General features: G+C 42.8%; 2 protein-coding genes across 6 annotated transcripts in view; one reads left to right on the top strand and one right to left on the bottom strand.

Annotated features, from left to right (window-relative positions):
- Positions 1–24943, top strand: part of LOC310706715 (endogenous retrovirus group 3 member 1 Env polyprotein-like) — an 874531-nt gene that overhangs the window by 666673 nt on the left and 182915 nt on the right. The window lies entirely within an intron of this gene.
- Positions 6342–24943, bottom strand: part of PRIMA1 (proline rich membrane anchor 1) — a 58163-nt gene continuing 39561 nt past the window's right edge. For 2 of the 5 annotated variants that reach the window (XM_083503618.1, XM_083503619.1), the window contains exons 4-6: positions 21726–21855; positions 15048–15297; positions 6342–11696 (exon numbers count right to left, since the gene is read on the bottom strand). In XM_083503618.1, coding sequence (XP_083359744.1) covers positions 15111–15297; positions 21726–21855 — 317 coding nt within the window. In that variant the 3' untranslated portion in view covers positions 6342–11696; positions 15048–15110. The remainder of the gene's footprint in view (positions 11697–15047; positions 15298–21725; positions 21856–24943) is intronic. The other 3 variants (XM_083503620.1, XM_083503622.1, XM_083503621.1) reach the window with 3 other exon arrangements.

Raw genomic sequence — 24943 nt, 5'->3', positions numbered from 1 at the left:
GCCAACCCAATTCCCTCCTGCCTGGGTGTCTGCTTTGTCAGCACGTCTAACCTGACCTGGAGATCCCTGCAGGCGGCAGCTGCCTCCTCCTCTCTCTTCCTGGATGCGAGAGCCTCGGCATTCAGTTGTGACACTGCTTTTCTGAGTTCCTCTATCTGCTGCTCAGCCGTCATGTCGTCTGCCGTTCGTGAGCTCGCTAGTAGGCACCTGCTTCTCTCCCCTCCTCGAGGCTGTAGATGCCCACAATTACGAGACGGAGCTTACTGTCAGAGCTGCTTGAAGATCCTAGCTCACAGAGGATCACGCTAGCCAGCGATCATTAAGTAAAAGTCTTTATTGAGTTACAGTTTCCATTCTCACGCTGCTGCGCGCAACTCTACGTCTAGTAGCTAGATCGGCGAAGCTCCGTCTGAGTCTCCGCCCCGTGTGCACCAACTTAATATCCTAGCCCGGCTCCACCTTTTCCGCCTGACTGTCCTCCTCTGGGTCCCTCTACCCCCCGGGGTCTCTTCCTTCCGGGATTCTTCTGACGCTGACCCCCCGGACCCTCCTGTCTCCTTGCGCCGGGCTTTAGGACCTGGCTCCCTTTCCGGGCTGCTTACTGCGTCACCTTCCTCTGCATTTGAACTTGGCGCGCGCGCCCAACCTTCCACTTTCCGCTTAACCGTTTCTTCGCTCCCCGATGGAGGTGTGGCCACTCCTGACTCGTGCCCTCCCTCCTGTGGTGAGCTGCCAGCGCTTGTCCCCTGGCTCCTTTCCTCTTCCCTGCTCTCTGGCGGTGACGCTGGTCCCGATTTCCAACTGCTCCCCTCTGAGCCCCCTCTGGCCCTTTCTTCCTGGGGTGTCCCCCTAGACTCCCCCCTTGCCCTGGCCACTGGCGCTCCTTTCTGTGAATCCTCTGATTCACTGGAAAGACTCGGAGATCTCGGGTCGTCGTCATCACTCATCTTTTCTTCTGCCTCCTCCCCTTCGCTCTCTGTTTCCTCCCTTGCCCTTGCCTCTGCTCCTAAACCCCTGACACCGTCCAACATTTCTCTGATGAAAATAGAGAAGTCCCATTCCATCATGATTTTTTATTTGCATCTTACTGGGTTGCCCCAGCCACTCTGGGTAGCTTCCAACATATAAAATAACATAATAAAACATTAAACATTTAAAAAACTTCTCTATACAGGTTTGCCTTCAGACGGCTCGGGGGTGGTATAACTCCATACCCTCCAACATTTCTCCAAAGTGGGACATTCCGGGATCAAATAAGAAACTGAGACAGCTTCTCTAAATCAGGGATGTCCCTGGAAAATAGGGACATTTGAAGGGTCTGAAAGTGCAGAGTAATATTTTGGAAAGATGCTGTAGTGGTTAAGAGAGAGAGGGGGAGAGGGAGGGAGAGATTGTGATTTGCTCCAGAGAAAATGTCCTTGCTAAATGCCTTCAGATTTTTGGAATTTCACAGAACCCCATGTTGTTTCCACCAGCTTGATTTCTTTATTAGATAAAAGGCCCAGCTTGGTTTCTTTATTAGATAAAAGGCCATTTGTTTCCAGAACATGCTGCTAGACTGCAGCCATCAAAACAGATGAGTTGGCTTTTTTAGGCATCCAAGATTATTCTCCTCTATGGCAAGGAGCCAGACAGCATGAACAAATGATATACTCTATCATATATGAGACAAATGCCTTCAGAGTGCACTCAGGCTATTGAACAGGCTTGTGATATATTCAGCAGAACCAAGGGGCAAAGCTTTGCCTGCACTGCAATGCTTTGAGCTGCAGGTACAAAGGTTGATAGGTTGGTAGGATGCTTAAATTGTTCCAATGAAATAAAATAATAAAATAAACCCTTGCACTCAGCAAATAGCACATGCATGTACGTTTGCGGGCTAGCCTACCTCTGATGTGGTAGTTATAATTTATTTTATACATGAGATTTATGGTTTTCTATATGCAGTGTTAGGGACACGGGTGGCCTAGGGCTTGCCGATCGGAAGGTCAGCAGTTCGAATCCCTGCAACGGGGTGAGCTCCCATTCTCTGGTCCCTGCTCCTGCCCACCTAGCAGTTTAAAAGCACTTCAAGTGCAAGTAGATAAACCTTCCAGCAGGAAGGTAAACGGTGTTTCCATGCATTGCTCTGGTTCGCCAGAAGCAGCTTAGTCAAGCTGGCCACTTGACCCGGAAGCTGTCTGCGGACAAACTCCTGCTCCCTTGGCCTATAGAACGAGATGAGCGCCGCAACCCCCGAGCCGCCCGTGACTGGACCTATTGGTCAGGGGTACCTTTACCTTTTATATGCAGTGTTACATTTTCAAACATTCTGCCCCCTGGCATATCCTAAGCTACTTTAGAAACTGGCAAGCCACTGTGAGAACAGGATGCTGGACAAGATGGGCTATTGGTCTGATCCAGCAGGCTCCTGTGTTGTTATAAAACAGCTACCTTGGTTGTCAGTTTGTTTCGGGGTCCAATACAAGGTGCTCACACTTGTGCTGAAAGCCCTGTTTGACTCAGCACCCACAGACAGTTTGCATGGGCAGACTGTAACAAGCAGTTCTGGGTCCATTTATTTTAGTTTTGTCTTCAACTTGTGTATTTATTTATGCCATGCCACCAGAGCAGGAGATTACAATATCTGCATTTTAACATAAAAAAATTCCTTCCAGTAGCACCTTAAAGACCAACTAAGTTAGTTCTTGGTATGAGCTTTCGTGTGCATGCACACTTCTTCAGATACACTGAAACAGAAGTTGGCAACTTCTGTTTCAGTGTATCTGAAGAAGTGTGCATGCACACGAAAGCTCATACCAAGAACTAACTTAGTTGGTCTTTAAGGTGCTACTGGAAGGAATTTTTTTATTTTGACTATGGCAGACCAACACGGCTACCTATCTACTACTGCATTTTAACAGTGCAACAACGAAAGATAGAGAAGGAAAGGAAGGATAGAGTGACAAGGCATGAATATGTGCAGAGACATATATACACCAAATTTTCCCATGTATAAGATGACATTTTTTCTGATTTTTTCTGATAATTTGAGGGTCATCTTATACATGGGTTAATATGCTAAGTAAGCGAGGGCTGGTGCTGTGGCAGAAACAGGGAAATGTCAGAGGCGAGGCTGCTTACCCACTCTTCCCAGTTTAGGAAGAGTATTTGGTGACTGCCAGTATGTGGTGTATTACGGCACTAGAGCGGGGGATCATTGAAAAGCTGCTCAACAACTCAGCGAACTTACAAAAGAAGCTCAGCAACTGTTGAGGGATCCCCAAAATAGGGATCATCTTATACATGGGGGTATTATACATGGAAAAATACGGTACTTATGTTTTGTTTCAGGTAGGAATCAGGGCTAAAGGCTGATTAAACCATAGGCTTCAAAGAGAAGTTGAGTTTTCCTTGTGAAGTGAAAAGAGAATTATTATTTTTTATCCTATTGTCAGAATATCAGGGATATTCTGATTTTAAAACTGGACTTGCTAGCCCATGAGTTAAATGAATGACTTCAAAAGTGATGTGAATTGACTAACTGGAATTAAAGGTCAGAGATGAACAGCTGTGGTCTGTTGGAGGGTTGGCTAATTGGTGGCACTCCAGATGTTGTTGGACTACAACTCCCATCATTCCTAACCGTTGGCTGTGCTGGCTGGAACTGATGGGAGATAGAGTCCAACAATATCTGGATAGTTGGAGGTTAGCAAGCCCGGGCCTATTCTTCAACAGAAAGGAGTCATCAGCAGCACTATGCTAACCATGTCCATTCAGCAATAACCCCTATAAATCTGGTGGGACTTACTCTCGGGCCGCTTCACACCGTACACTGAAAAAATATGATACTACTTTAAACAGTCACGGCTTTCACGAAAGAATTATGGCAACCGTAGTTTGTTGAGTGAGCTGAGAGTTGTTATGGGAGCTCCACACAACGCACAGAGTAGATTAGCAATCAATTCTTCTTCAAAGAGAATTTGGTAAATTGTAACTCTGCAATGGGACTAAGGGTCCCCCAAGAACTCTCAGTGTCATGACAGTTCCCAGAAATATTTGGGGGAAGCCCATGACTGTTTGAAGTGGAATAAGAGTGCTTTAAATGTATGGTGATGTTGTGTTAGTTTGTAATCCTGTACTCAGTTTAACACAACCACACCACACACTTTTAAAGTCATGGCTTCTGCAAGGAAACTTAGGAACTGCTGTTGGTTTAGGGTGCTAGGGATTGTAGCTCTGAGTGGTGAACTATAGTTCCCAGGATTCTATAGGGGAAGCCATGTGCTTTAAATGGATAATGTGGATGCGACCTAAGGCTGCAATCCGATGCCCTCTTCCATGAGGTAAAGCCCCACTGAATGCACTGGACTTTCCTTTTGAGTAGACATGTAGGATTGTTCTGTTAGTAATCTCTCTCTCTCTCTCCCCATTCCCCAGTTTTGAAGCATCGGGATTTTACTTAGCTTGCTAAGGCTGTCAAGTCTTGTTTGCTGCAGAAATGATAATGCTTTGGCACTGGACAATGCACAAATGTTTAAATTGCTTGAAATGTCTAATTGAATTACCTTCAAATTGCAAATCAAAAATGGGAAAGGCTGTCTCCGACTCACAGGCTCGCTCACTCGGATGTGTCTGCTGTGTTGCTGCCTTTCCCCCTCGCTCTCCTTTGATTGTGTGAAAAGAGATCTTAAAGGACGATAGGATGTGATCTAATTTTGGCTGTTCTAAACAGACTTGAGTATGGTTCAGAAACATCACTTCAGATGCTGGAAGGGAGAAGAGCAAAGCGACTATAACAGGGAAAATATATGATTCAGCAAGTCCAAAGGCTGGATTGTGGATGCCAGGGGTCCCCAAACTAAGGCCCACGGGTCAGAAAAGGGCTGAGGGACTCGTTTATCTGGCCTCACGGCAACCCCCGCCTCCCGCTGCCACTGCCCGCTGCGTGGCTGCCCACTTCCAGGTCGGAGGAGCACTGGAAATAGCATATGGGCATGCGCTCCCCCGCCCTCCGGCCCACTGCATGATTGGCGCTGGAGACACCAGCCCGAGGCGCGGCAAATTTGCTGACCCCTGGTGGATGCCTTCAAAGTTTCACAAGAACCATGTTTTCAGTTATGATTATTGCCTATTTCATATTTCACCATAAGAAGAGCCCTGCTGGCTCAGGCCAGTGGTCCACCTAGTCCAGCATTCTGTTCTCACAGTGGCCACTCAGATGCCTGTAGGAAATCCACAAACAGGACTCAAGCATGAGAGACCTGAGCTCTCAATTCCAAGCAACTGGTTGGCAGCTCCCAGGTAAAAGGACCCCTGACCCTTAGATCCAGTCGTGGCCGACTCTGGGGTTGTGGTGCTCATCTCGCTTTATTGGCCGAGGGAGCCGGCGTACAGCTTCCGGGTCATGCGGCCAGCATGACTAAGCAGCTTCTGGCGAACCAGAACAGCACACGGAAATGCCGTTTACCTTCCCGCCGGAGCGGTACCTATTTATCTACTTGCATTTTGACGTGCTTTTGAACTGCTGGGTTGGAAGGAGCAGGGACTGAGCAATGGGAGCTCACCCCGTTGTGGGGATTCGAACTGCCGACCTTTCTATCAGCAAGTCCTAGGCTCTGTAGTTTAACCCACAGCGCCACCCGCGTCCCTGGCAGCTCCCAACAGAATATTAAAAACAAGATAAAACATCAAACATGAAAAACTTCCCTAAACAGGGCTGCCTTCAGATGTCTTCTAAAAGTTGGGTAATTCTTTATCTCCTTGACATCAGGTGGGAGGGCATTCCACAGGGTGGGCGCCACTACCCAGAAGGCCCTCTGCCTGGTTCCCTGTAACTTGGTTTCTTGCAGTGAGAGAACCGCCAGAAGGCCCTTGGAGCTGGACCTCAGCGTCTGGGCTGAAGGATGGGGGTGGAGACACTCCTTCAGGTATACTGGGCCGAGGCTGTTTAGGGAGTTAAAGGTCAGCACCAAAACCTTGAATTGTGCTCAGAAACATACTGGGAGCCAATGTAGGTCTTTCAGGACGGGTGTTATAAGGTCTTGGCGGCAAAATAGGGTATGAACGGTGAAACTTGTTGAATGGAGCTCAATATATTCCCAGATCCAGGCACAAGTTACTCAGGCTGTGCACACTTATATGGGAGATGGCCTCATTAAACTGACTTTAACTTCTTTCCAAGTAAAAAGAATCAGGCTGTTGATCCCCGCGCTAGGAACAATTAAAAGCATTTTGACATGTACACGGGAAACACACGGTAAGCACACGGTAAGCAAAGTGTAAGCAAAGTGTAAGCAAAGTGTCACCTTTGCAGCACACGGTAAGCAAAGTATACACATAAAAAGAACAAGACGGGAAACTTTTTATAAGTACATTTTTATTTAAAATAAAAATTAGTTATGGTGCCTTTTTAAATAGGGTACTGCACAATCTGTATATGCGACACAGGTTTGGTTTTTTTTGTTTTTTGTTTTTTTGGTACAGAACATATGTATTGAGCAATATCCTTAAATGCTAAATATACATTAATGGCTTGTCTTAGAAACATGACAACATTAATTTTGAAATTGATTTTGGCCATGATCCAAGGAGCTCCACGCAAAGCTTCTGAGCCTCCCCTTCCTAAAGCAGCCACCTTGGAACTCTTTGAATCATGGCCATACTCCGTAGTCATTTAACCACTGGTACAGATTTCCTATGAACAGTAGTAGCTGTTTTAATCTGTACACCTGGTACACAGTCAAGAAGGCAGATCTTAAGAGTATTTACATTCATGCATTGGTTTTTAACACACTATCTTTGCAGTTTAAAAATCATATATTTGTTTGTAGAGATGCAGGGGAGGGGTTGTGAAGAATATATAAAAATATATTTATAACAGTCACGATTCTCCATTGTCTTAGACTATGAGTTGTTTTATATACCTGTGCAGAGCAAGTACAAAATGGGTACAGGGACAGGTTTATACTCAGTCCTGCATGGTATAAACCAAACTGCAAAGTGCGAGACAATGGAAATTCAGGTTCATAGCTATATAATATATGGCTAGCATCCAGACAAATTTAAGCACTTTTAAGCTCCATTTCAAGGGGATTATTTCATTCATTTTTTTTAAAATTAAGAAAACGTGCTTTCTTCTACTCACCCACTGAAATAAATGGGATTCAGAAGTGCTTGAATGATGCTGGATCATGCCCTCTCTGTATACAGTATCTATGCCATAAATCTTTTTTATTATGGAACAAAGTTGCAAAATATGGAAATCTTAGCTCTTTGGGTCAAATTATGGCACACAATCTGCTAGTCTTAGGCAGGGCAATGCTAGGATACACCCAGCTGAAAAGCTTGCTCACTACATGCCCCCTAGGTATGTAGAGCATTTCAGCATCTAATTTTAGAGAATAAAAAATAAACTTTAAATCCCTGTAAATTGCTATCTTTTCAGTGTAATGGGTCCCCATTGTAAAGAAGCTTTTATCTGTCAAGACTTGTACATTTCACTGGTATTTAATGGAAAGGTTTTTGTTTTTTGTTTTTTGCAAGCAACTGGTAGAGTTTTGAACAAAACCCTGGTTATATTTCAAAGCTCTGGGAGTCAGCTCCTGAAAGCATTGCTTAACTTGCCCTTCAGCTCTGAAGATTGAGGACCGAGCCATATGCTCAAAAGAATCATATGGTACCATCCTCTAAGCACGTACATAGTTTTACTCCCCATTGTAAAAAATAAAATAGGATTTCTCCGCATACAAAATGTAGGGGACGCAAAAAGGTATCTGGCACGCTAGCTCCTCCCTGCTCCCAGTTACAAGTTTTTTGGGTGTGTCATATAGACATGAGTCCCTCCAACTGCCCTCTTCAGTGGTACAGTATTAGGGCTCCACCTCATTCATATCTTTATGTTCTGATTTTTAGCTCAGTTGGAGATTAGGACAGACTCTTAAAGTGCCCCACGTTGAGCAAAATATTTCTGCATTGCAGGGGGCTGGACCCAGGGCTATCTTAAGCATATGTGGCGCTGGGGTGCAAAGATAAGCTAGAGACCCAAGTCTGGGAAACCCTGGTTTACACCGGACCTTCAGATGGAGGAGATGCTGTGGACTGAACTTGGGACCTCAAGGCAGATGTTCTTGCCCCAGCACATCTCTCCTAAATGACTGGTTGTGTGTACAGCACATATAAAGCAGGCATCCCCAAACTCGGCCCTCCAGCTGTTTTGGGACTACAACCCCCATCATCCCTGACCACTGGTCCTGTTAGCTAGGGATGGTGGGAGTTGTAGTCCCAAAACAGCTGGAGGGCCGAGTTTGGGGATGCCTGATATAAAGCATATCACATTGAATTAAAATAAACGTATTTCAAAATCTATCTATCTATCATCTATCTCTCTATCTTTTATTCCTGCACTATGTCATACCTATGACACAATAAAATAGAAAGGATCGGGGGGAGGGTGTCAACTACACTGAAAATAGCTTGGCAGTGTAGAAAAAGCAAACCGACCCAGATAACAATTGTTGCAGCATTAAGGGGGAAAGTGCAATTATAAATATTAAGTGACAGTGGATTCCATTGAAAATATGTCAATCAAAACAACCCTAGGTCAAAAAATGGCAACTGTTTTTGAGCAACTCTATGCTCCAAGAACACAGAATCTGTGCACCAAACTAACTGGAAGGAGTATGGAATGAATGACTCTTTCTTTTTTCATTCTACCTTCAGCAAGTCTTGACATTTAAAAGGATATAAAGGGTAAAAAAAACCAAAACCCCCCCAAAACACACAACCACCTTTCTAGCTATATTCTCAGACAGGGAAGAAAGGTCAGTCAGGGAAGTGAACGAATTTCCATTGAATTCTTTCGTAAGGGTAAATAGCAGCTTTTTTGTTTTGTTTTCCCAGATATATTTACACATAACACTTTCGTAAAAACCAAAATCTCAAATATTTCATGGAGGATAGGTCTAAGGGCCCAGTCAGAAGGTACTTTTGTATAGAGGAACTCCATGTGGTACCATTCTGGGCTCAAAGATTCAAATGTTTAGGCCAAAATGACTTAGGTCTCAAACATCTGAAAGATGGCCTCCTTCCTTACAGACCTCTTGGGTGCTGAAATCAGTGGGGTGGGGGCTCTTGGTAGTTCTACAACTCTCAGAATTTATTTTTTTTGGGGGGGGAGGAGGCATTCTCTGTGGCACCGCTGAGGTTGTGGAATTTCTTCCCCACAGAGGTGCACCTTCATTGCACAGTTTTTGTCAAATGCTGAAGACTCATTTCCTTTCCTTGACACCTGAGGGGTATATTTCCAGGACCCACATTTTTCCTGTTATTGTAATTTCTTGTAAACTGATTTTTAAATATTTAATCTTAAGAAATGGCTATAATCTGCCCTAGCGTCTTATGGTGAAGGTCAGGTAAGAAATCTAATTATTAATAATGATAATAAAAAATAACAATGGGGGTTAACCTTGAGTTTCCCTGTGTCCCCTCTCTGTCTCTCACCATCACCTTTTATCTTTTAAGAAAGGTGTTGAGATGCAGAACATTACGTGAGAGACAGTCTACATAGAGAGATGCTGTGTGGACACACCTAGCACCATCTCTTCTGTTACCAAAACCATGTTTTTCCTCTGAAAAGAAAATAATGGTTAACCAAACCCTCACGTCCCCAAATATCACAGATGCTTCATGTTAGTCATATCAGAGCAGATCCATTTCTGGTTGGCTGTGAGTATCACCTAGTTGACAATTAACTTTGACACCATGAGCCAGTGACCTTACCAGAGATGAATATGGTGGTAGTGATCATTGAGAGCACCAAAGGAGCCAACTCCTAGGCGCTGAGGTCCTTTTGGCTCCCCCACTGAAATATTTGAGGGGACAGTCCCCCAAATGTGATGGCCACTGCCATTTAAATGGCGTGTGAGCTGCATCTTGTGATTATGTGAGGTGGGGCCTACCTGGTCCCCCAATATTTTATTCAAGTTGGCACCCCTGTACCCCACCATCTGCTAATAGGAATTTACCCATACCTCCTTTGTTGGCACAGATACAAGGTTCTGGATGAAGGTTCAGCTCTTTGGAGTCTCACTAGAGGTTTCGTAGACTGGGCCCATCCTGGGCCAGAACACCAGCTTCTCAGCACTAATAGGCTGTACTGACGAAATGCAGTGATTCTATACAAACAGGGCTATGACGGCTTGGTTTGGACTGCTTGAAGACACAAAGACGGAATATCACTGAAGCCTGACAGCAAGACAAGAAGCACATTTTGGTTTTCGTTGATGCGGCTCTCGGAACAGAGGCAAATGAAGGCGTACAAGAGGAAAGACAGAAAATCTTTTCGTGGGTTGTTTTTTTTAACCATCTTAATCCAGGTGTGGGCGGATACCAGTGTCTGAACAGCAACTGTTTCTTTAAAGAAATTAAAGTGACTGAGCCTAATAAGGTATCGCGCAAAAATGGGTTTGGAGGGTTCAGCTTCTAAGTCATTTGCAGTCCTGATCACAAAGTGGTACAACACACGAGCTATCACATATAATTTTGGCACAGTTGGCAGTCCCTTGTCAAGAGAGAGGACTGAGCTTTCACAGCTTTCTCCCTAAAGCAGAGAGTCCTTTATTCAGAAGAAGTCCCCCAGGAAACCAGAGATCTGAGCTTGCAAGGAGGGCTAGGAGGACTTCAATTTTCACTGCAGCCAGTCTCCCTCCACGCATAAACCTGATTCTTTTAAAGCCATTCTAGAGAGATCCTTCCTACAGATCTGTGTGGTGTAAATACATGTGCAAAATTGTGCAAAACTGTTAACTGAGCAACACAAAAATTTGGAACTTCTCAAAACCCAGGGAGAAAATGCTACATGGTAACAACATGGGGAAATAAGACTGATTGTGGGTTAAACAGTATTCAAAGCACCTTTGAATGTTATTATCTATAATAATTTTCTCTTTTATCAGCAACGCTAAGTGCTACGGATCCTACTGTGACTACTTTCGGTCTGAAAAGTCTCCTGCTGTGGAAATTGCATAGTCACCAGGCTGTAGATGTGGTTGTGTATTTCATGACATCATGCAATTTGTCGGGAGGCTGCCTTGGGGGTCAATGGAAACTCTGCCACTTAACAATGCAATAACAATTCAGAATGGGGATGGATGTGGCTGGTAAAAGATAAAGAAAAGTGCAAAGGCATGCAAGTGAAGCTTGAGATTTCAGACCCAATTACCATTGGCTGCTGCCACAGATGGATCACCTTTGCCATCAAAGGATCCTACTGAAGCATTTTTTCAAAAAAACGAACTGTCAATCAAAAATAAGAAGGAAAGGAAAGGAGCGGAATGATGTTGCTTTGTTCTAACGCGGCATGCAGTGAGTGTGTGCCTTTTTGTGAGGTCTTTTCTCAGAGTAGCCCTGACTGGCAAGTTCATCCCTCCCTTTGTGACAATCAACTAGACAAAGAGGAGTCTCGTCTGCTTTTCTTCTCAGGATAACTGATACGTGCACAATTTCTGAAATGAAGTCCTGGGCCACAGGGCTTCTCTCGATGCTCTCGTTCCACCCAACTTGCAGACGCCGCATGTGCTTTTGAATGTTTACTACTCAAGAGGAGCCTCGAAAATTATACCACCGCATTGTTAGCATCAACTGTCTTGTTGTTTTGGGAAGAGGTCATTGCATATTCAGCTCGACTTGTTCCATTCTCTTCTTTTCTCAGCGGTTTCCTTTGTTGTGGTCCAGTAAGAGTAAGGATATTTTTATATATATGGAGAAGAAGGGAGAGAAAGAAGATAAAGAGATTAATTAGCAATCAGTGCTAACAATAGCTTATGGGGTTGCAAACCCCCCTTCAAACCCTGGTTCGGGAATGTTGGTCTGCACAGGGGATAAGTAATGTCAATAATCCAAAGGCATATGATGATTTAGGAAGGTTAATGATGGATGAAAACACGATTATATATATCAATGTATTCAGAAGAATTTCCATCTTCACAAAACCTGGTTGGCATTTCCTGGCAGATAAGTACTCAAGTTCATTAGTTTATTGTTCTGGCCAAAGGTCAGGACAAACTTACAATAGGCAATAGTATTAATAAATCTAAAAAAGAAAAAATCAGTCAGAAATGCTGACACGTAAGGAAATAAGACCTAGCAATAAAAAGATTAAAAGAATGTAAAATCATGCATTATATTCAATCATGAGTACATCAAATTAGGGTTAAATTAATAAAAACATTATTCATTTCAGAAATATTAAAAATATGAGACATTTTAAAATGTTTTCTCAGATTGCAGTTCAGAGAAGTCTTTGGTATATGCTAGATGTGTATGCTATTATGAGGTGAGGAGAGAGACATGGCCTTCTTCCACCTGCCTTGCCCCACCCCCCAGCCCTTGGACTCCTCATAAGGAAGCTGTGCCTGGAGGAAGAGACTCCATCATGCAAGGCCTTCTTCCACCTTGCAGTCAATCTACTTCTGGTATCTGTGAGCAAAGCAGTGTGGTGCGCTCTTATAATTTATCCAATCTTTGATTTTTTGGGTGCTAGTTCTTGCTGTGTTTTTCAACTGGAATAAGATGGAAGATTCAATATGTAGTGTGGGAGAGTTAACTTCTAGTGAATGCCATCAGCTAACTTTCCGTCACAGAAAAGGGACTGAGAATGTTAACAGTTTAAGCGAAGAGGACAGAGAGCTGTTGCATTTAAGAAGTGAAGCTAAAGCTGAAGACTTAGAAACTATTTGCTTGCATCACAAAGTGTATACTTGAAGAAATTTGAATATCTTCAAAAAAACCTGCAGGGATCCTTTTAAAAAGCACAAAGGACCAGTCAAAAAATATCTAAGCCCCATAACATTACAGCAGTCTAAAGATTTGCTAGAGAAAGGAATTAAAGTATAAAGCCAGGAGATAAATTGTGCAGAAGATGTAGACAAATTATTTATAGCAGCGATGTAGATCAAGGTGATGTTGAAGGCAGTTGCGTTCAACCTGAAGATATAAGTTTAGAAGAAAAGACCAGTTTGGAGAGAAGAGAATCCATTTAAAGTTTCTGACCGATTTTTTAAAAAAATTGATTTCACGATATAGCCAATTTTCATAGTTTTAAATACCCAAAACGGAAAAAACAAGTCTGCACTTTTGGAAAAACAACAACCCTGTAATCAATATTATTTTAGATTTTAAGATGAAAAACTTTGTTTCATTATTTATTTCTTTTACGGCTATGGATTGTAGGAAAGTTGTACCCAGTAGCCATCTTTCCCCCACAGTGTCCAAAAACGTAAAATTTTGTTACAAGACGTAAGAGAACCATAAATTTTATTCTTTGTTGAGAAAGAGCATGCCTTTGCAATAATTTTCACCATCAGAAACTTTTGATTGCATTGTGCCCTAACACTGAAAATTTAAGTTTCCTAAACCTAGTTTTTCCATGAAAAAAGCTACATTTATGTTATTGATCTCTGTGTAAAATTTCAAAGAGATCTGATCATTGGTTATGGAGAAGAAGAAGAAAATGCACACAAGACTGAGGATCTCAAGAGGGACAGAAACACAGATTTAACGGAACTTTGAAGTGCTATAAAATTTAAACCGTTTGAGATAGAGGGAGAAAATTTAAGGGGGTTTCCTTCAACCATAAGGGAAGGGTGTACACCAAGTTTCATCAAAATCTGAGACGGTGTGTGGCGAAAGCCTTGTTTTTTGCATTGATTTGATGTGGAATGACCCTAAAGGAATATGTAGCAAAACCTCCTACTTGGGATAAGGCTTCTTCAACCCCATTACTTGCACATTTGTAAAGGTCCAGGGCTGTCCATGCAAGATATATTAATTTCATTTTGCCGCAATCACTTTGCGGTTGCCTCTGCCTCACTTGCTGAGTCACAACAGTCCAGCATAGATTTCTGGACTAAATTTGGCAATGGAGTTGTGGACGTTTTAACTGAAGCACTCACTACGGGTCTGTGTCTGTGTAATAGCCATATTAAAACTGTTAAATCTGCAGTGTATCCCTTGCTCAAGATGGCCTTCTAAGTGTTTCTTATCAGTTTAAAATGCTGAACCAAAACAACTCTTCCCCCAGCTCCTGTCGTCCAATTAAAATATACGGCTTTTAAGTCCACATAGAAGTAAAAGAGATAAAAGAGATATGGTCCTTGCCTGTTTTATAGCAATTAACATTAACTGCTGAAAGCCAAACGGTTACTATTCAAGATAAAAACAGCTTAAAACTAAAACAGATCGCAGAGCTCAAGGACAAAGCAGCCTTGCTCGTCGTCATTTTCACTTGGAAGCAGATAAGTACTCAAGTTTAACAGAAGTTAGTGGTGGTTTCAGAACAGTACTGGAGGAGGCAAATGACAAAACATGCTCAGCTTATAAGAAGTCTTGATGCTGATGCCTTATGGGTGAAATCCATTATTACGCAAGTGGGCTTTTGGTTATGCAGTAGGACTTCTTCCTCTACCCTCCCATGCAGGTCTTCCCAAATCTGCTCCCAATCTGGTTGGCATATGAGGGGCTGCATGGGGGAGAACGAGAGAAAGTCCTGTTCTTTGTGTGGAAGACTGTTCCACGCAAGAAAAAATTGCTGTCACCTTATAGCTTTCAAGTCTCATTTCTAACTAGTGAGACTTTCAGGAGTACAGATCAAATGTTTTCCTTCTTCATTCTTCTGCATTGTCTATATTTTAAAATATTCAAAATCTGAACATTTGCAGAGTATGCATGATTTTAAAAAAATGATTGCGTTTTTAAAAACTGTACTTTATGGAATTGCAAAATATAGCCTAAAATTATAGGTGATCTGTCTGCTGAGGAAAGCAGTTTTTCATTTGAAAGTTTTCATTTTTCTGATTTTACAGAATGTATACAAAGCCAATTATATGTTTTCTATACCTTTTACTTCATTTCGTTTTCTCTGTCTTTTCCTTTTGGCCTACCAAGATCCTTCTCTCAACCACTCCAGTTCCACTTGGCTTTCCTGCCTACTCCAGTACATCTTTTAAGCAGTAGTTATTCAAATTAGTATCTCTTGAGTGTTAAGTACTTTTGAAATCCGTAATACTCACTCTATGGCCAGAAAATACAGGCAGCTCTTTAAAAGGTATTTCATCCACCTGTTTAAAAGATGGCTACATATATGTAGCAGAGCTACATATCACACATTGACCCCTTTGAAAAAATTGGTTTAAAAGGAACAGAGCATTCCAGCTCCGGATAAATGAAAACCGTTCTGCATGGTTCCCAGCAAAGTTATAAAACGGGGCTTCAGCATCTGCCAACCTCTCCATGGCTTGCATGTACGCATTTTCATAACGCCTAAAATAAAGAGAATATCACTTAGAAGTTATTTTAATTAAATATACCCAGTTCTTATTTAAGAGCCAGTGATACCAACATAAAGATAATTTATGGAGACAGACAAATATGGAGCACAATCATCAAAAGGTCATTGCGGCTACGGTGAAAGCAACTTTTAGTGAATCGTGTCCATTTTCCTTGACACCTATTCATCTGGTGCTGGTTTCTATAACACTGAAACTGAAGATAAATTGAACAAAGTAAGTGCCTTAATTGGTTCTGTCCAATTAAATAAAGCAACTAGGCTCACTTTCCATATTGACTGTGAGTCTTCGCTCGTTGAAAGTCACTCTTGGGGTGTCATGGGCCCCTCGACTCTGTCAGTAGTCTTGTGATTCCAGTTGTTGCAGAGTGGGAAGCTGATCTGCTGACTCTCCCCAGAGAGAGCAGAGCCTCATTGTGGAGGGAGGTGGAAGATTGAGAACAGCCAGTGGGGACATAGCAGAAGACAGAGGTTGCTATGGGGAAGGGCGGCAGTCTTGTTGCCAACAAGACGCCACCTCTCCAGATGGGATCGGACTGCACTCATGGACTTCCTGTCTGGTGAGAGACTCTCATGAGTGAGCTCACCATACCTTATCTTTAAAAGCTGGGCAAGAGGGCTGTGCCAACTGTTCGGACATCTCCACTACTTCTGTTCAATTCTGAATAACTTGCCTTGCTCCTGTACAGTGGTACCTTAGTTCTCGAACTTAATCCGTTCCGGGAGTCCTTTAGACTCCCGGAACCATTCGAAAACAAAGGTGTGGCTTCCAATTGGCTGCAGGAGCTTCCTGAGCTCAAGCAGAAGCTGTGTTGGATGTTCAGCTTCCGAAAAATGTTCATAAACCAGAATACTTACTTCCAGATTTGCGGCATTCGGGAGCCGATTTGTTCGACAACTAAGCCGTTTGAGAACCAAGGTGCCACTGTACTTTTGAATCATGCTTTATGGACTGCTAAACTATCCTGTTGCTTGCCCAGAAAAAGAAGAAGATCTCTTTCTTACTTACATGTAAGAGCCTCTGTTTTGGATGGTAGGCAGGACACAGCTAAGTTCCTCATTCTTTGGAACATAAGCAGAGTAAGTGGGGAGGTGACTAGGTGCACAGCAACCCAAAGATATTTTGCCACCTGAACTGAAGAACAAGATGGCGTGTAATGCAACCTGGCCGGAAGCCAGAAGTTACATCAACACTGCCTTCACCACATCTTAGGGCAGCTGGCTGGTTTACGAGCTGTGGGGCAGGCAGGCAGGCTGCGTGACACACACAACTCTGTCCTTCGACACCTTGCTGCTGCTCCCTGCCTGCCTCACAGCATCTGTCTCCTGAGGCGACTGCTTCAGGCTGCCTAATGGGATTGCCAGCCCTCAAGGTGGAATCATCTGTCATGTCTATCCATGCTAGTCCTATGCCCTTTCAGAATCCTGTCTCTGCATTAGTTATGCCTTTGATTGATGCCCCCCCCCCCCTGTATTTCCTAACTTGTCTCTCCACCGATCTTCCAAATAGTCTTTAAAAGCGCCTTTCCTATCAGCCGGCCTTTCTGTGCCCTGACCTCAGACAAACCCTTTACTGTTTATGTGACAGATGAGATTTCCAAGAGGCAGGTATACACATTGAAAAACAACCACCTGAAAACCCTTTAAAACCTCTTCTGACTTGCAAAGATGAGAATAAAGTACCCAAGTTTGCAACCCAAGTCTTCTGAAGGAGGAAAAGAGACCCATTCTGTAACTTAAATTAATTTAAAGAGTTTCACTGCATCTTCTCTGATTTCAGAGTAGTTTACTGTGGGCCCCGAAGACTCACTGATGCACATTCTCCGGTCAGTTTGCATAGTTTCCAAGAAACATGCTCTTGTTTTATATCTCTAGTTCAAATGTGTGCAATCTGACCTGTTGGATACAATGTATATTGGCCACAAAATGTAGAAAATTCAGTTGACATATGCACATTCCCCGAGGCTCATAGGAGATGATGTATATTGAACAGGATATACACACATTTCCCCCTTCATTGATGGATTATGCACACATTCTCAAGGAGGTATGGTGAATGTGCACAGTGGCTGGGTTTTATGTACATGAACCACCCGTTACCCCTAACATATAAAACCGAGAAGACGAAGACTTTTAATGGGATCCAAAATCTGCCTCAGCTGCCCCTGCTACCCAGAAGGGGCGGTAGCTTAGCACACGTTATGCATGCAGAAGGAGGTGCCAGATTCAATCCCCAACATTTCCTGGATTTTTCTTCATAAAAAAGCATCAGAAAGCTGGTGCTAGGACCCTGGAGACAACCAACAGTAGACAATACAGAGCTGGAAGGACAAATAATGTGACCTCACAGAGGGCAGTTTCCTATGTCCCTATCTGACTAGTTGGGCTGCTAGTCTGACTATTTGAACCATTGCTCTCCACTCGTAAGCCACTTTATAATATGAACTCTATGGTATGGTTTTCTTTATAGGGCATTATGTTGTGTTAAAGCTAGCACCTAGTGATATAACCTGCTATTCATTCAAGGGCGTGGACACCCCAAGGAACTGATAGTACTTTCCTCCTCTGGGTTGAGAGTCACACCTCTGAGCATCTTGCAGGTGACGAGGGACCACGAGTCTGACTACTTCTGCTGACTCAGCAACAGCATCATTTATCAGCAACTCCCAACTCCTTTGATGTCAGAGAGGAGTTACTCATGGTGCTACAAATCCAGGAGGGTGAAGAAGTCACTTGCTCAGGCTGCCAAGAAAGCCATCCTTGGAAGTTTGGTTCTGGCACTGATTTTTCTTAATAGACCCTTTCACATACTAAATTGGGAGGGGGGGGGAATCATTTGGGACACCTCCCATCTAGTCTGTTGCTCCCTTGCAGGATTAAACCTTTCACCTGTACTAATCATATGCATTTTAACTGCTTCCCTTCCACATTCCTATCTCCTTCTTCTACACCTATCCTGGACATGCACTCTCATTTGTACTGCTGCATGAATGTTGCATAGTCCTAGATTAGATGTTGTTTTTGCCTAATAGCGATAGTCTTCCAGTGGTGTAGGTGGCCTTTGTATTACTGGAACTGGAATGGTTGAGAATATGTGAGTGTGGGTGAATGGGTCAGGTGTTAAATTCACTGAGGTACAGATGTGTTAGTAGATGTTCATAATGAGTGTGTACAAGGCTTTTGAGTGAATGGAATTCTACATCACGGAGTCTGATGTGTGATATATTGCATTATTAACAATAACTTATATACTTTCATTATTTATACCCTGCCCATCTGGCAGGGTATACTGAATTATTTTTTATGTCTTCCACACTGAATTTAATTTTTATTGTTTTACATGTTGTTGTTTGCTCCTTCTTTGTAACCCACTCTGCAATCTTTTCTGATGAAGCAGTATATTAAGACTTTAATTTTTGCCAATAGCACAAGGGCCTGGGAAGTACAGTTCTTGCAATTCCCGTTACGTCTCTGGAGACAGTTACTGTCTCATGCCTTTACATAACGAGAGAAAGGCTTGTGTTCTTTTTGCTTTTTATATAAGCATCTTATCACAATAAAATTCCACAGAGACACTAAAATTAAGAGAGAGTATTACATAATGCCTGCCCCCATCTTTTCATCCCATATGTTATTTTAACTATGGTGCTTAGCCCTCTTCAGACTGCCAGCTTGCCCCCTAAATCTTTTCATCTTGCTCTGATCTAAGTCCTTACACTGTAAAAATAAAAAAAAAAAGGATTCAGAAAACAGATTAGGAGACAATGAGATCACCTGCTGTTCCAATTGGTCTCACTGTACTGCCTGAACCAGCACTGATTTATGTTTGCAAGGGATATGGCTTAGATAGCGCTGTTTTAGAATACAATGAATTTACAGAGCAATCCTAAGGAGATGCAGATGCAGTGAATGATCTGCTGTTCTGCACCCCAAGGCAGAAGATAGGAATATCACTGTTTTGTCCCCAGGCTGGCACAGAAGAGGGTCCTTAATCAAGTTCCTCTCTGGCTTAAGATCTGGCTTAAGATCCAGTGGATCCATGCCTCACTTGGCTGTTCACATTTTTAGCAGAACTAGTAAAAAAATAGTTTGTTTCTCATCAAGGTCAAGGAATGAAGGAGGGATTAGGGGGAAAAATGTGTGAATAAGTTCAACCACATGAAAATTCCATCTATGTTGAATGCATGTTGTAAAAATGAGTCTTAATAAGTCCTGGGCTTGCATGTGCCTGCCTCATCCTCTGGCACGGCCACAAGAAGGAGTTCAGAAGTTTTTTTGGTTCTATTACAGACAAGTTTGTAGGAACATCTGAAACCAGACAAATGGTAGACTCAATTGTAATTAGGGCAAACTGGCCAACTTCAGATCATAATTTACAAAGCTGGCCAGAGTTTAGGGGTAAGATGTAACACTAAACTGTGGCTCATCTAAAATGCAAGTAGAAACATCCAAACTTCTCTTTGCAGGCATGCTGTTGGATAGAGGAGATCCTGCACCTCAATTTCACTACAGCTAACCCAAGCAACACTAAATCAGATGATGAAATATGGGGGCAGGGTGGGAGCAGGTGAAAGGACCAAAGGAAGAGAGAGATGGAGAAACTTCCGGTTCTGTGCCTTCTGTAAGGTACTGTACTGCAACATGGCACCCACCACCACGGGGTTCCAGAATTGCCTATGGCTTCTGCCGCCCCCTGCAAACAGGCCTTGAGCCAGCCTGACAAACTATGTGCACCCCCTGCATACTTATGATGCTGTGTGAGTGCAAAATCCTCTGCGTTCAGCAGCTGTGAATTCAGGGATCTGTGTATATAGCACCAGCAAAATATGTTCCTGGCACTGCATACTTACCAATATCCAGCTGCTATGCCACCTTGCAGGAACAGGAAGCCCAGCTCAGATACCCCTTTCATGCCACCAGCTAACCATGCATTAGGCAGGGGGCAGTATAACTTTAAGTGTTGCTATTAGGCAATAAGACATGCCATTGCCATTGCACTACATGAATGAAAAAACGAGGACAATCCAAGTGATGGATAATTTACAAATGTCCTGCAGGCAGACGACGGGATTTTGTGACATATGGCGAGTTTTCAAAGAACTAAATGAGATTTCAAAATGGCATTTCCTTGTGATTTCATTTAAGAGGGGGGATTTCCACCTTATGTGTTGCAAATGCTTATGTTACATGTCGTATTATTGGACTGTTTATGGGAATAGCTTTTCACAGGGTTTTCACCCCCTCCATTAAAGGCTGTCTCACATTTCTTATGAATGAGGGTGAAAGTATGGGTGATTATGTCAATTTCGACCTCGCTCAGTTTCTCATTTTTCCAATCTTAAAATTGCATGAGTTTGTGCTTTTTTTAAAAAAAACAACCCAAAACAGTCCACATGAAAATTCATCAGCATTTCAGAGTGAATTTGTCCTATCATACACAATTTTTGCATACAAATTTGCCTGGAATTTCTTAACTTTAAACATATGTCAGATGTGTATGGGATTGCCTGCATTTCCTGGCATCATTCATTTATTTTAACAATTCATATGCTGCTTAATTACAGTCATCTCTAATGATGAATGAGAAACTCAATTCAATGAAAATAAACACCAATTAAAATTATAAGATCAGAATTCAATTAAAACACTTGTTGGAATAAAGTATTTAATAGGAGCCAGGAGTTCAACAGGGAGAGGGGCCTGTCTGATCCCAACCTAAAGAGAGTTCCACAAGATTGGACCCCCAACACAGAATTCACAACTCCTAGTGGATACAAGCCATATATCTGAGCAGCAGGATCTGCTAACTGTGGCTCCCCTGAAGTCCTCAGTCCTTGAGGTATTCTGGACCCAGATTGTTACAGGCCTTGTAAGAACCTTGAACATGACCTGGTAGCATATGGGAAGCCAGTGCAAGCTTTTGAGCACTGGAATTGCTTGTTGACAATAGTCAGTCCCCATCAACAGTAGAGCTGCAGTGATTTTGCAACAGCAGGGGCTTCTGGACCAAGTCCAGGGATAGCTTCAAAGAGAGCAATCATCTTAAGGTTACCAAAGCATGAATCATTATGGCCAGACTACCACTGTCCAAAAACAGCTGTAATTGGTGTACCAGCCATAGCTGGTAAAACACACACCCCGCCACTGAGGCTACCTGGACCTCCAATGACAAAGATGGATTCAGAAGCTTCCCCAAACTAACAACCTGTTATTTCAGAGTGAGTGCAACTCCACCCAGAACAGGCAACTGCTCAGTCTCCCATGTTCAGTACTTGTTGACTTGTCATCTGAACATTCCCAGGCTAGTAACTCCTTGAGTTTCCTTAACATTGCTCTTCTTTTGTAAGTTATAAGGTAGCACATCCACAAAGCATCTGATCTTGCAATACACTTACAGTCTTACCTTTTTATGGCTTTGTAGCAAATGATGAAAACTAGAAAGAGGAACACTAGTGTGGTACAGCATGCTGCAATAATTATAACTGGGCCTGGCCACCACGTCTCTCGAGTAGGGCAACTTGGAACGGTAGGAGCTGGAAAAGATAACGTGGAAAAGACACACATTCAGTTGAGTCCTATCAAAAAGACCTTAATGCTCTAGGAAGCTCCACTGGCCCAGAGTTTACTCCCGGGGACATGACAAAGGAATTTAGTTTACAACCCAAAGCACCTTTTCCCTACTCTATTACCTAGAGTGTGTTGTGGTTTCCTTCTGAATACCACAATACAGCAGCAGACAACAGATCTTTCTGCTACATCAGCTTACTGAAGCTTCCTTGTAACAACTGTTGGTCCGCACAATTCAGTGATGTCTACATGGATAGGCAGCTGACCTTCAAGGATTTAGGTGTGAATCTTTGCCAGTCCTACTTGGAGATGCTAGGGACTGAACTCCAGGTCTTCCTCTTGCAAAAAGTCTTCTTCCACCCTATCTGAAGATGCTAAGGATTGGACCTTCCATAAATGAAGGGAGTCTTCTGTATGTAAAGTATCTTTCCCAGCTCTATCCAAAGATGCTGGGACCTTTCAGATGCAAAACAGATTCTCTACCACTGAGTTACACTTCATCCCCTAACTCTTAGACCACTGAGACAGGGGTCAGAAATGGTTCAACAAGGTTGGCCGCCATCATTTCTTGGTGGCTGCCCATCAGATGCAGCATTAGGTTGGCTGAGATTGCCATAATGACATGTCCAGTTATAAACCCTATTAAGGAAGTTTTATCAAACACAAATGGTACAGTCGTACTACTTTACCACACTGGCTATTCTGGAGTAGTTTGATTCCTCCATATTCCAAGAAGACATAAAACATTGACCACAGCAGCCCAGCTGGGAATAGCGTAAGGCCTTTCAACCTCCCACAATTGTGACCAGACAAAGATGGCTATTCATTTCTCAGAAAATAAAAGCTATTCACTGAGCTCTTGCCAAAGATTTGCGTACTGTGAAAGAATCAAAGCAGCCCCCAATGTTTCATAGTAGTACCACTCTGGGTGAAAACTCATATAATTCCTTTTCAGTGTGGGTTTAAAGCTTAAGGCAATGGAGACTTCATGTTTTATCAGAGCATCTCAGGCTTGTATTATTCACATCGTTTATATCCCACCCTTTCTCCAAGGAACTTAGGGCAATGTACTTCCCAAATAACCTCTCAACATTCTCACAACTCTGTGAGACGTCTAGCTAGTCCAAAGTCAGCCAGTGATCTTCAAAGGGAAACCTAGATTTGATCCCCCATTTTCTGTGGTCCAGGGCTCTGTCTACCAACCCACCCTAGCAGATTTGTGACCTTGCGCAAAACTGCAAGCACCCCCACAACAAAGCCACATCATTTGTTTATTTCACAAAATTTGCAATAAAACCTCAACACGGTTTACAGAAAGAATAAAACTGCCAAAATATCAGTAAAAAACAGCCCTGAACAAAAAACAGCTCCAGAGAACAATGCAGGTTCATAATGTGGCTGATAATGATGGCATCATCATCAAAGGACAAAGAACAAACTTTCCCCTGTTTGGCTCCATAGTCATTTTAGATCTTAGAGCTCAAGAGAAGACCATGGTGTAAAGAGAGTGGTGGCCAATGGAAATTTGTTTAGGAGGATGTTGAAAGCACTGAACACCAGGACACACAAGATCCCTTCTTGGGTTAGTCCAAAGGCCCAGAAGCTTCAGAGCTTCTTGTATGTTTGTGGGCTGACCCCCATGCCTTCCTCTGGTGCTAATATGCCAAGGAACTGGCATATGGCTTTGTGCTCTTAAATAACGTATCCGCACATGTGCTAGTTGGAAACACTGGAGGCTCAAGACTTTTTGTTGGCTAAGGAAGAGCAGTAATTAAACTCCTTCCCCAAGCCTTGGTGCATAGGGTTGCATTCAACTAACTTTTAATCTGATCAGACCTACTGAAATGGATGGGCATGGCTAACTTAGGTCCATGAATTTCAATGTTTCTATTCTGAGTAAAAGTTAGCTGAATACAACCCATGGTGCGTAAAGTGGGAAGAACACATCCATTTCCAATTCTGACCTGTGATTGTCACATGCAGTACTGTTTCCCTTCTCCTTCTGGCAAAATGTATGGCTGGTATCCATTGAACAAGAATTTATGTTTGTAAAATAGCATCTCCCCACCCCACCCCAATGCCTGCCCTGAATTTGCTCTGGGGGATTTAGAAGAAGGGGAGCAGTGGGGTTGTACCCAACTAAGTGCTACTCAGAACTGAAATTAACAAACCTAAGCTAAACATGCTCATTGTCTTCAATGGGTCTATTATGAAAAGGACCAGCAATGCATGTAACCCTATGCTACAGGTTTTGCTGTCTGCTGTTATGGATTTCTAAGTAAACTATATTATTTCATGCCATTTGCTTCAAGGCAAACCTGAAGCTTCTGTAACCCGAGGTACCACTGTACCCAAGTTATTTGGCCACTTGAGACAAAAAAGGATTTCTTTTCTTTGAGATTTTATTAGTATTTTTATTTCTTCTTCTACTACTATAATTTTATGTATATGTGCTGAATTCCAAAGCAGGCTTCTGAAAGTGGCTTACAATGTTATTTATCAGCAGTTTTCAAAGTAAGTTAAAAATACAAGGCCCCACCTAAATGTTTACAGTCTAAGAAAAAAGTTGAAGTGCTCCAACACTCACTCAGTGTTTGAAGAAAATATATATATATGTTTCAGATCTGGGCTTTCAAAATTTATACGTCTTATAAATATTCATGAATGCACTTCAGTGATTCTTTGGCATATCCAGAATGTCACCATATCAGCTTCGCTTCACAGTTCCTGACCCCCAGAAATGCATCTGGCAACGCTTGATCAACCACGAGCAACATGGAAAATTGCATCAAATCTTGGAGCAAGAGGAGATTCTGATAACAGCATGTGGTTATTAGACAGACGCATCAGAATCTGAAATCCTTCACAGGCCACTGGACTAAAGATATGACTTGCAAAAGCTGAAATTGGACAGAATGGTTTAATTCTCTGTGAATGGTAGGCAACCAGGGTGGGAAACAGCCAACTCGTTTTGTAGGAGTGACAGTGTAGCGAATGTTGTATGTTTGGTATACTGCCTAAAAGAGAAAAAGTGAGCCAAGAAGAAATTTCCGT

The sequence above is a fragment of the Podarcis liolepis genome (genome assembly GCF_965112155.1).
Source record: "Podarcis liolepis genome assembly, chromosome: 1".
Classification (NCBI taxonomy): Eukaryota; Metazoa; Chordata; class Lepidosauria; order Squamata; family Lacertidae; genus Podarcis; species Podarcis liolepis.
The sequence above is the reverse complement of the archived record's forward strand: the minus strand, read 5'-3'. Positions and strand labels throughout refer to the sequence as shown.